Genomic DNA, 12858 nt, shown 5'->3' on the forward strand with positions numbered 1-12858 from the left:
AACTGACCTACCCTCACTCATAGGGTAATGGCATTAAATATCAACACTAAGTAAAAGATATTTAGCACATGATCTAGTTCAGGAAGACAGAGGTAAATTCCAACACCCAAATCAAGTCTTCAGAAATTCTTTCTGTATTTCAGAACAGGGAAAATGAACTGATTTTAGATAGCATTCTCAAAAGTAATCTGAGACTAGCACAACACACATACAAGCAACAGGCAGGAAAACCAGCACAAGAGCATACTGTCTAACCCTTTGTTTCCGAATCAAGTTCCTCTCAACTGTTTAGATCAGTAATTTGCTGTGGAGATTTTTATGTTAAAAGAAATAAAGTTATATGGTCATAGATGTACTCAGGGATAGAGAAAAATGATTCTCTCTTGTTCTCTATAGTATAGAGTACTACTCTATAGTATAGACTAGGACAGCAGTTCTTCACAATTGAATCTTCTATACATTCAATAAAGATTTCCTCTCCTATATTTTAACACTCATATGGAAAGAGGGATTTCCATTGGAAACAGGAAGAATTTCTGCTTCAGTACAAGCAATTGCATGTACAATACTAGTGACATATGGATATATTGTTTGGTAACAAAATCAAGAGAGCAAACTACTACACATGTGTGGGTGCATATGTATATATATGTGTGTGTGTATATATATATATAAAAGCCAAATCAAATAGATTTTCAAAGGATTTATGTGTAATTTAGGACAAACATTTTTAACAAAATGAAGGTTTCTGACACGGCCTGTAAAGCTACCAATAAAAGCAATAATAACTTGTTTTCTCTGAATAGCTAAGCAATTCATAAAAATTTGCCATCAAGACAACAGAAAACAAGCAAAAATGCAGTCCCAATCTTCTAAGTTGCAAACTACTGCAGGGATATCTTTTACTACAGAAATAGTATCACCAGTAACATGCCTTATCTGTAGAAGTACTTCTATGCATTGCCAGCAGCAAAACACCAGGATACAGCAGAGTCCACCCCAGTTCAGAACTATGACAGCAAAAGGCATAGGCAAACAAGAATGCCTGCACCTAGAGCCCAGAGTGGTCTTCATTTGGGAAGGAAGAGACAGATTCCTTTGGTCGCTAGTTTTATAAATTAAGACCATAGAGTATTTGTTCAGATGGCCATGTTTATAATGGTGGTCCCTCATTATGTATCTCAACAGCAGGAATTTTACTCATCTCATAAATCCCCACTGAACCTGATGGTATGTGTGCAGGGCTACATGTGTGCAGTTTCAGTTCCACAAAATATACCCTACTTTGATTGTGGCTCTGCATTTGCAGGCTTGCATGGTATATGGACAGACAGGAAAAAAAAAAAAAAAAGGTCCATGGGCAGAAGCAGGATGAAGCAAGAGAGCTGATTAATCTCAAAACTGTGCCCCGCTCTTTTTTTTTTTCCTCCTCTCTCCCCATAAATGAAATTCCAGGATTAGTGAAATTCATACTTAAACTGTTTTTTTTTTTTTTTTCCACTTTTTATGCTTTGAGTACTGGCTTTCCTAAAGTCAAGAGACAAGGGCATCTTGAAATTTCCCAGGTATGTCTGCAGGCCGTATTAAACTATGCTCATCATGATAATGAAAGAATTTGTGGGAACAACAACCAGGATGATACAGAGTTCAATCATTCCCTTCCCACATTCCTTCTGCCCATTTTTCCTTCTCTCATTGATGTTCTTACAGGTATCAAAGTGAACAACAGAACTTGAAACAAAATTCAAGCAGCTTCAAGGAACCAGACAAAAACTTTCCAGATACCCCACTTTCCTTCTCGAGTTAACTCTTACGAATACCTGTATCTGCTCCATCACACGTGCGTATACTAGAACTTTTTCTTCATAACTCAGTTTTCAATTCCCTCACGTGACCTTCTGAAAAAATAAAATAAAACAAAAATCAAACTCTCTTATTTTCCAGTACCAAGAACTGGAATCTGCAGCATTCCTCCAAGGAGACAGTCCTTTTTATGTTCAGAAGTACTCAGCACACATCGCTTCAGTCCCCTTGTGAAAGGGACTGGACATGGCAGGTACTGGTCATTCTAAAGGACAGTTATTATACTGGGCACTTCTTAGGAACACACAGCTGCAGAAGGTTACCCAGAGCAAGACATGACATTCTGGGGAGCCACCCACCCCTGTGGAACTCCAATGTCTAATATCTTTTCTGCAAAGGATGTCTCTAACCCTAGTCAGTTCTTCCAGCAAAGATTCTCCCCAACAAGGCTTATACAGAGGGAATCCCAAAGCAACAGACTATGTACAGACATACTGGCATCCCCTCCAACAGAAAGATGAAAAGGAGAAAATTCCGGAGGATATGCATCCTCTAATTCATATTCTAAATCTCAGCCTCCCCCTTGCCTTGGAAAGGGCTCTACAAAGCAGTAGCTGTTATGTACATGAATCTCAGCTCCCTTCCTTTGAAGCTTCCTCTCGAAGGTGACAGGCAAATCCTGGGACAGAGACAGATGCTGGGGAGGGGGAGGTCTCCTTAGGATGACTCAACAGAAGCAACAGAGCCTGCAGCTTTCTTCTTGGGGCGAGCTTTCACACTTCTTACTGGAAGCTGAGGAAAAAAAAAAAAAAGAGCCGTCTTGTTAGTTTACTTTAACACCTTAATTTTTAACAGAACAAAGAAAAGGTGCAGACATATATGTCATATACTTTACAGTGCCTAATTACATATAACTGGTCTTGTACACTGTAAACTCAAGGTCTAAAGTACAACCTAACACATTTTGCTGATTATTTTTAGCCAGATTACTCAATTATTACACTTAGCTTGAAAAGCTCTACCACATGATCTAGTCATACATCACTCTTCATCATAAAAATAAATAATAAAAAAATACGAGCCTGATTTAAGCCAAGCAAACAATATAAGATGACTCCAACTTAAAAAGGAGCTGTACTTTATCATGCACAAATCAAACCATAAAAAACAAAAAATCAAGTGAGACCAAAACATGGGAAGCAACAGCTTGAAGGGCATATTCCACAAAACACACTAGCTTCTGAATGGAAAGATGATTAAACTACTACAAAACACAACTGCATTCACTTTTATGTTTGGTGTGTTTCAACGACATGAATATAGGAACCTCACACCCATCCGATAAGGCTGCAAATACCTGGGAGCATCACATGGCCACAGGAAGAGAGCTCAACAATGACTAGTTACTTTAACAGGACAAAACCTAAATGGGCCCCAAATTATACTTTTGCTAAATCAAACATGCAGAAGCTCAGGAAGGCCTCAGAGGGTATACAACATCTGTATTTTAAATGATGACCCAGGAATAAAGGTCACAGCAGTACTATGTATTCAGAGCATCTGCAACAGACAGAAGAGGGAGTACAGCCAACAAAACATACTAAGAACAACAAAAACCTAATGTCCTGCCCTTAAACATAACATATGAATGAAAGAAAAATTCAGGTCCTGTGTTATGACAGAGGTTTCTAGGCATCGTAAGAATAGAGAAGCTGGACATCTGCATAATAGGTGCACCTTAAGACAGCGAGTGTTCTCCTGTAGGACTCTTCGAGCAAAGCTTACTCCAGCAAAGTCGATATATAAACAGCTTTTAAACTCAGTGAGACTGCAAGGAGAGCGCCTCCCAACAAAGCTCACAAATCAGTGCCTGTACTGAAGTAACTTGCACAGTAGCTCACCTCAGTTTTTGACATCTTCTTTGAAGCTTTGAGGCTCTGGGTACGTTTTGGCAGTTTGTCTCCTGCATCTTCATCTGATGGGTCTGTTCTAGCCTCAGATGGGTTTCCATTAGATCTGTGTGCCACACTGCTCTCCTCTCCTGAGGAGTAACAGGAAGCTAAGGAAAAATAATAAAAAGTTTTATTAAAGACTTTTGGGGAAAGAAAGAAAAGTATACGAAATCTCAAGTGGAAGTCATTAAGGATCATATGGAGGAGAGATGTCAACAATCCTTATGAAAAATAACCCACACAGCAAAGAGATGTGTTAGAAGATGGGAAGGGATTAGGGAGGATAACACAGCTTCCTCTAGGTAATCTGCAGTCCTGTAGTCCTTGTGGGACTCAAAGCATGAAGCACAGGGATCCCATCCCAGCTCACCATACAAGACCTCACAGACTGGAACAGCAGTTTTGTTCTGTACCTGAATCCTCAATGGTTTCAAGGAGGCTCCCAGTAGAGGGGTGCAACTGTGGCTCGTGGCTTCGCAAATGCACAGTATCCTCATCGCGGATCAGAGTAAGATCCTGCATGCTGAAACTTCGCAGCTTCTCAGACAAAACTCCCTGACCCTAAAAGGATATGAAAATTAGTGTCAAGGACACTTTGTCTTCTCCAAGATCATCTCAGAAGTAGAAAAGTGCCTCATTCCACACTAGGAAAAGAACGCACTTGGAAAAGAACAGAGAAAGGAACAAAAAAAGAGAGGTATGTTCCATGACCAAAAAGAAAAAGCAAAGTACAGCAAACTCCATCCTCCCCTACCTCCCCTTCCTGTAAGTCAGCATAAGACTAATCGCAAGAAAAACTGGAGGAAAGGAAAAGTTGACTGGTCTGAAAAACTATCAACATCAGTAAGAGACCCACAGCACTAACTGACTGACACAAAGCTAAACTGCTGGTGGATGCATGAAATGTCACAGAAGCTTACATTTTGTTTGTAATACACAGATGTGGGATTACCTTTGCAGCTGCAGTAACTGCTGCATTGGCAGCCAGGTTTAACCCTCTCTTGCCAACTCGCATCATGGTTTCATAGCTCTTGTCACGAGCCTGAGTGATATACTCATCAATTTCCTAGGAAAGCAATGGGGAACAAACCATTTAGGCCCTGGTTACAAATATGAGCAAAGTGTCCCCCATCATCACCTTTAAAAACACAGAGCTTATCAGAATCCCTTTACCAAGGCTACCAGCATTAACTGCCATTGATCAAGTATCTGTCTTGCTATTTACAGAAAGCCTGCAAATGCAGTGGTGATTTACAGAAAGCTGCTTGAATTTATAACAACTCAAACAATGTACTTGCTTACACTGAGAACATGAAAGAACAGCCTGGCTACAGAACATGCTGCTTCTGTCATGATTCAGTGAGCTTAACTGAAAGTGACTACATGGGCTCATCTCATTACATTAATTAAACATGCTTTCTAAGCATTAGGGAAACAATTGACTATATCGTCATCTTCAGTAAGCTGCAGTATGACATCTTTATGTCAGAGACGAAATCATTCTACATCCACTAATGTCAGCACAACAGTGACTCATGCATTTCAATTTTTATTGTGGCATAACTGAATCAGAAGTCAGTCAACTTCCAGACAGGTCAATATCTCCTGACAACAAGCAAATACCTTCTCCTTATTGGAGAGCGTTGGGTGCACAAACTTCCTGTAGAGGACACTGGAGCCCTTGGTGTAAGGGGACAGCAGCCAAATCACAAATGCGATTTTCAACTCGAAATAAAAGGGAAACCTGAGAGAAAGAAAGGGAAGAAAAAACAAGAGAGAGAAAGATGGAGAACTGGAGTCAAGATCAGTACAGAGGCAGAGGGAGACAACTGGAAGAGAGCAGCATAAGCAGAAAGAACAAAGTAGAGAGTAATGACTCAGGAAAAAAAAAAAGAATCAGTATGTCATGTCAGAAGAGCAAACCCCTCTTTGAAACCTTAGGACATACCTTCTTCAAGTGTCATTTAGTCTTTCATCCATAGCCATGAATACTTCATAAACAGGGCATCCCTCAGCCCTGCAAACACACCAAGTTACAATCTGATAGCCATTCTCACCACTGTGAAATTTGCTTAGAGACCTTCACTGGAAGTTAATATTACAGTAGTTTCCCTCTTATTTTCCAAGACTTACAACTAGGCTTTCAAGAACTTTAAGTTCTTGCTAAGGCTGATGGCTCAGTTTCTAAAACTTCCAGCAGGTATTTCTCAGATGAGACAAAAAATGAGGATCAGCATAAATGAAAAAGACATAAGTCCTTCACCTTCACCCTTCATTCAGTAAAGCCTCTGGGAAAGACAGCAGAGATTCAAGTATTTGAATGCAAACTTTCTACTGCATATATTGGTAGTAAGACAGACACTTCTGTATTTTGTGACCCATTTTTACTACATAAACAAGCCAAAGCTCTTGCATGTTTTAGATCTTCATTTACTTTTCAAAGTTCATGCAGGAAGATGCAAAACTGCTGAGCACTTCTGTAAGACAGTCGTAGCCAAATCAGGTTTCTTTAAAAGAACCAACTCAAACTAGGGTGGATTGTTTCAGAGATACGTGCAAAGCAAAAACACTAATGCAATGAAGAAACAGAAGACTTCCTGTTCCAAAGATCAGTCCAGTAAGAGATGTGAAACAATGACTTGTCAGTTTTGGAGGTCTCCGTACAGATACTGTCAAGCACAATAAATAGCACTGAAAAGCTTAAAAAGCTGCTCTCTGTCTCCCACGTCTGACACCAGGAGAAACTCTTATCATATAAAACACTACTCAGAACAGAGACATGCATCTAATCTGCTCCTCTACACAACAGCCTTGCAATGGAAAACAAATCTCCTCCCACTATTTTTTTAATGTGTCTTTATAATGATCTTTTAGATCATTATTTCCCAAATTCTACTAGTCCATCTTACGTTTCTCAAAAGCATTTTGTGCAACAAATGGATGAAGACTCCTTTATGGTCCCATCTTAGCTGTTTGTAGCTACAGGAGACAAAACAGCTAAGAGAACAACTGCTATCCACAATGCCTAGAAACCTTCAAACTCTTAATGTGGGTTGAAAAGGCCTTAGTTATCTATGCTATATAAAAAGATAAGCCAACCAAGATACTCACCAAGAAAGAACAATGTCTGTAAGCGTTTCTGCTGTGGTGAAAAAGGCAAAGACAATCCAGTACATCATCCACTTCACCTATAAAAGAACAGTCACTCACTAGACATTCATCAGAACCCAGCAAAACATCTTATCTGTAAAAATGACTCACCACTTCCACAAATTAAGAAAAAGTAAAGAGCAAGAAGGCATACTCAATTGGTGACAGAGGATTATGTACCAGATGTTACATTATAGTTTGGGAAAACAGATAAAAGACTACTGATATATAGGAAAATGTCTCTCCTGTAGCAATATCATGATATAAAAACAGTGATGTGATCCCACATAAGAGATTTTAAAACACCCAGCAGTTCTCATTAAAAAGTTATATTCTTTAACACATATGGACTACATTAATGATATTACATATGGGACCTTTTTCCCTTTTCTTAAATAATGTATTAGTAAGAGGAGCGGGAAAACAAAGACCTATCCTTATCTTCTTGTTTAAGCTCCAGTCTAGTATATCAAGTGTATTTAGTGCTCTTAAGGAACACTTGCAGTATAATGTTCACCTTCCTACTTCCTCACACCCTTCCCTGAAGTAGAAAATATTTCTTCCAAAGTAAACACAAAATAACCCTTCCCTGCTACTCCACCTCCCCAACTACTGGTTTTGTAACAGGTTGCTCAATTACAGGCCAAATAATAATAGTCTCCAAGAAGGAAAAGTCAAATTATAAAACCTGCTACCCAAAAAGTAGAGTCTTCTGTCTCTTCCTACAAATGTGTGGCAGATATAGGAGGTCACCTTTGCTTAAAGTAAACTTGACTCTCAATGTCAAGAATAGGAGAAATGATCCGAATTATGGAAATTCTGTATTGAATTTTCTATAAATAAAAAAGTATCATATTGGTTTTATTTTTTTTCTCCTATCAGATGTTTAAAGGCATTTTGCATCTTGTACAGTTACACTTGTTAGCTTGTAGAGTTAGAAAATTCTAACATCGAGATCTTTTTAGCAATAGTGATCTTAATATCACTGGAGTAAATTTTTAGCAGTAATTCACATATTGAAATGACATTAAAAGTTTAGCAATATTTTCAGTTACAGCAAGGAAAATTATAAAGGCTGATATATCCCCAAACCTACATGAGATGGTAAATTTTTGATCTGTAACAGAAAGAGGTTCAGGAACTTTATATATATATATACACACATATATATATATGTGTGTGTATATATATATATGCTGTCTCCAACCTTCTAAAATAGTTGACTGCTTTTATATATTCGTTAGTAACGTAGCTGATTTCTACTTTGCTGTGCAACTTTTCAAATCACAATGTAGCAAAACTGGTATTCTCTGGCTCTCGCCCTCTCCCTGCTTTATTTCCCCCCCGACCCCCATCCCCGATGTCACCAGTTTGGAAAGAACAGGAATTATTCACTTGAGTTATAAAGCAACCCTAAGGAACAAATCATTAATGACTGGATGCAGCAACTTAAACCAGCCCCTGAGCAGGAAAGAGTGCAAATAATGACGAATGAAAGGCAAACGGGACCTCATCCATTGCTGGGAGATTTCTGGGAAGCTACATACCGGTAAATCTAACTTTAGTCTTAGGGAAAGAAATCATCATAAGGAAATCATAACAAAAGTAATTAATAGATAAATAGATACGGATATGGAAATAGACATGATGAAGAATAAGAGTTTTTTTGCTAAAAAAAAAAAAAAAAAAAAAAAAAGAGTAACCTTACAAACCTGGTTTATGGCATTCCCATGAAGTTTCCAGCTAAGATTATTAGAGAATTATAAAAGGGAAGGGGCTCCTGAGGATTAACAATTATTTAAAAGATAGGGAAATAGAGATTAAAAAAAAGATGGTCACTTTTCACAACGAGGAAGGTAGCTACCGGAATCCCACAGGAATCAGTGTTCAACTTGGCACTGGTAAAAGGTGTGATGATGATATGACAAAAGGGTGACACGACAACATTTACAGAAGATACTTTTCCACGCAGGGAATTAGCTGAGCGCTGGTGAAAGAGTTCAGAAGCGGGCATCTAAAGTGACTGCTCTTCAGCTGACCACTTTATCGCTCAGCGTCATTAAATACAAAGCAATGACCAGGCAGTTTTTGTTTTTCCACAGTGACTGCTATTGGGGGGATACAAATGAGCTCCTACCCTCAGGAGGGGTCACCCTAGCCAGCCTGGGGAAACAACAAGCCCAACGTTCGTTAGACTTGTTAAGTGCTAGCAGAACGTCCTGGAAACAAGTACAACTGAAAACACCATTATGTCACTGTTTAAACACACAATGTGTTCAGAGTTTCAGTGCTGGACACAGGCCTGGTTCTTGCCTGCTGCCTCTTACCACCAACATCCCATCCCCTACAGGTAAAGAAAAGAAAAATATAGCTGAACTAAAAAATGTGCAGAAGCACAAGTGGTATATAACTACTATAAAATGAGTCTCTAAAAGCCAAAGCTTTCTAGAGTAGTCCAGGAGGTGCTAAAAATTCATTAGTAGAGGAGGAAAAAAAGTGTTTTAAAAGAACGTTTTCCACTGTGCTCTGTGATGTTATGGCTGAACTGCTTTTCATACCTTGATCTTCGCCAGTGCAGTACTCAGCATGCTCTCTAGCATGGATGTTACCCTGTGAGCCTGTCCTCTCACACGCCCCGCACTGGCTCTTCAGCACCACAAGGAAACAGTGATGCTCGGATAGTGCTGCGGTGCAAACGTAGAATCACAGAATCATAAAGGTTGGAAGGGACCTTTAGAGACCATCTAGTCCAACCCCCCTGCATACGCAGGGTCACCTAGAGCACGTGGCACAGGACTGCGTCCAAGCGGGTTTTGAAGATCTCCAGAGAAGGAGACTCCACAACCTCTCTGGGCAGCCTGTTCCAGTGCTGTGTCACCCTCACTGACGAGAAAATTCTTCCTTAAGTTCCCGTGGAACTTTTGGTGCTTCAGTTTGTGGCCGTTTCCTCTTGTCCTGTCACTGGCCACTGCTGAAAAGAGGCTGGCCCCATCCTCCTCCCTCCCTCCACGCATTTATAGACACTGATCAGATCTCTTCTTGGCCTTCTCCAGGCCGAACAGGCCCAACTCTCAGCCCTTCCTCACAGGGCAGATGCTCCAGGCCCCAACATGCAGCACAGCATTCCAGTTTTCCACTGCCTTTTCACATGAAGAATAGTTTGAACAGATATTACCCCCTTGCTTGTATTTAACAAAATTTCATATCTGTGTCTTCTTGCTTTTGTTGAGAAATAGAAATTCCTCCAATAATTAACAAATGCAGCAGATGTAATCCAATATCAAAATGCTTATATCTAATATAGTCCTCTAAAGCAAAAATAATTTCTAGATAAGATCTATTTCACTAGTTCAAATATAGTATCTTGAATCAACTCCAGTGTTTTCACCTAAACCAAGATTAGGAGCAAGTTCTTTGCTGCAGCAATCCAGAACTATCCATTTCAAGAAAACTCATCAGTAAAGCACAAATGTCAGACTTTTCCACAAGGGCACCAGTGGGACTTACAGACAGATTAGTTGACATTCTTTGATGTTACTGCTAGGATATCTTTATGAATCTTTATGACACCCAGTATTCTATCTTATTTCTTTTTAAAAGTCAAATTAGTGACTTTTCTTTTGGTAACTTAGATATTATCTACCAAGAAACAAAATCATGTCACTATAACATTTGCATTCTGCAAGATGGATAGTACTATATGCCTCTAAACCTGCTGCTCACGGAAAATGAGCAAGTTTCCTGTAAAGAGTGCCTACAAACTCAAGGGTCCCATATTTTCTAGGTTTCTGAACTTCAGAACAAGCATGCCAGAAGACATTAAAAAAAAAAGAGAGATTTTTTCTAAGTTCTCAACAGTGCAATTTCAAACTGTGAAATCTGAGTCTGTCATAAAGTTAACACGGATCCTGTGCTAGAACACAACCCTTCCATGACAGACACTCAGGAGCAAGACTAAAATTCTGAGTAAAATCTGCATTTGCTTAAACAAACAAAGGTCATAAACAACTGTGAGGAAAGAGAAGAGAAAGACCAAGGAAGGCAGTAATAGGATTGCACAGATAATTATGAAACCACAGGATCATGTGACTGTTCTGATAGTTTCTTCCATCCAGTAATCACAAATAAACTTAGTAGTTCAGAAAGGAATACGGTACTCCCCCTGACTGACATTATCAAACAAACAACCAAAACCCAAAAGATCCTGAGCCACATGTTTTGCTCTGTAAATCTGTGCGCTATGAGCTAGACTCTCACCCCAGTGACAGTTCTTCTCACAAACTAGCTGGCTAAATTTTAAGCCAATGGACAGAATGAGCCTGTGCAATTCCTGCAGATGGAAACACGAGACACAATAAGCCTGGATCCTGCAATGTATATTGTCAACACGTCACTCCCTAAGGGGTGAACACAGCAGAGGAATGGAGAGTCACGGGCTGCACCAACAAGCCACAACTGAGCTGTACTGACACAGTGAACATCCTATTGCCAGTGTTTCATCTGGTCTCCATGCAGCTGCTGCTTCCCCTGCGTAGAAGCCCATCCCACCCCAGGCCAAACAGCCCTGGGCCCCAGTGGCCACCTCGGGGCAGGTCTCTGTAGGCACAAGGAGTCACTGAAAAACGCCTGCTGCTTGAGGCACTGCCATGGTGGAAGTGGTATAGGCAGAGGGAAGCTCCCAGGGAGCAGAGGACAGTGCTGGCTACCAGGAAGCACTGACCAGGTGCGCAGGAAGATGAAATCCAAGAATTGCCTGGCTTTTTGAAGTAAAAAGGAAGAGAGGAAAAGGGATGCCAGCCAAGGGCTGAGGCAGAGAACAGAACTCACGGCCAGGCTCCCAAGTGTCTCCCGGGGCACCCTTCCTCCTGCCTTCCCTCCCTTGCCCAGCATTCCGCTTCAGGCAGTGCCTGCTCCCGGCCTGCGGCGGGGAGGAGGCCTCCCTACTCACATATTCCTTCACGTTCTTGGTCTTCACGGCCTTGTACGAGGAGTACGCGGGGTAGAGCGTGCCGAAGATCAGCCTGCGGCAAGAACAGACCCTCAGGGGCGCCGCCCCGCCGGGACCCGCCGCCTCAGAGGCCACACGGCAGCCGCCACCGCCCCGGCCGCGCCCCGCCACAACCGCAGCCCGGGCCGCCCCGCTCCCGCGCACCGCGAGCTCGGCCCCGCGCGCCCCCGGCCCCGCGCACTCACACCACGAGGCGGGAGATGATCCAGGAGACCATGGCGGCGGCGGCGGGGCCAGCACGCAGCGCGGCGGCGGCGCGGGGCGGGCAGGTTCCTGCAGCGGCGCAGCCCCGCCCGGCCCCCGCGGGGAGGAGCCGCTGCGGCGGGGCCGGGGAGCCGCGCAGAGCCGCAGAGCGCCCCCGGCGCGGGGGGCGCCCGAGGCGGGACGGGGCGACGGCCGAGGCGCGGCGGTGGCGGGCGCCTCCCGCGCCGCGGTCCCCTGAGGCGGCTCTCGGCCTTCCGGGGGCGCCGAGGCTGCGGCGGGGGCTGCGGCGGGAGGCGGCGCTGCGCAGCCGGGGCGGGGCCGGCTGCTCCTAGCAAGTCGCCGGGCAGGGGGGTGAGCAGCAGCCATCGCGCCCCGGGGGCCGCCGAGCGACTCAGCCGCGAGCACGAGGGGCCTTGAGCTGCGCGGGGCTCCTCGTCCGGGGCCAGCACTGCCCCCTGCTCTGTGGAGAGAGGTGAGTTTGCACACGCAGCCCTGAACCCCAACGTTACATAAAAACACTATTATTGTGCAAGAGAACTTAATGGGATTTTTCAGGGAGGGGGACAAGGGAACTGGAGCAGCACCGAGGCAAAACCTCGCTGCTTGCCAAATGCCCATGCTCCTCTGCACAGCCAAGAGTCACGCAAGGCAGAGCAGAACAAAGGGGCAGGAATGTTCTCTGGGCTGCAGGAGCTCCAGCCTAACAAGCTGCAATGAGAAACACAATGGCAGCAGCTCTCC

At 42.8% G+C, this 12858-nt stretch overlaps 1 protein-coding gene across 1 annotated transcript; it reads right to left on the bottom strand.

Annotated features, from left to right (window-relative positions):
• Positions 1-1972: 1972 nt before the first annotated feature.
• On the bottom strand, positions 1973-12212 carry REEP2 (receptor accessory protein 2). The gene is made up of 8 exons (XM_088521565.1): positions 12099-12212; positions 11854-11926; positions 6867-6943; positions 5379-5499; positions 4708-4821; positions 4169-4316; positions 3705-3862; positions 1973-2595 (listed from the first exon to the last, which is right to left on the bottom strand). The coding sequence occupies exons 1-8, from the start codon at positions 12128-12130 to the stop codon at positions 2521-2523; spliced, it is 798 nt and encodes a 265-aa protein (XP_088377691.1). The 5' UTR covers positions 12131-12212; the 3' UTR covers positions 1973-2520.
• Positions 12213-12858: the final 646 nt, after the last annotated feature.

Source organism: Tinamus guttatus, unplaced genomic scaffold (assembly GCF_059628265.1).
Source record: "Tinamus guttatus ecotype Peru unplaced genomic scaffold, ASM5962826v1 Tinamus_guttatus_pri_ptg000007l, whole genome shotgun sequence".
Classification (NCBI taxonomy): domain Eukaryota; kingdom Metazoa; phylum Chordata; class Aves; order Tinamiformes; family Tinamidae; genus Tinamus; species Tinamus guttatus.

Coding starts and splice junctions, on each gene's coding strand:
- REEP2 (XM_088521565.1), bottom strand. CDS start 12,130: ATGGTCTCCTGGATCATCTCCCGCCTCGTGGT. Junction 11,927..12,098: donor ATCATCTCCCGCCTCGTGGT/GTGAGTGCGCGG, acceptor TTCTTGCCGCAG/GCTGATCTTCGGCACGCTCT. Junction 5,500..6,866: donor ACAGACATTGTTCTTTCTTG/GTGAGTATCTTG, acceptor TCTTTCTCTCAG/GTTTCCCTTTTATTTCGAGT.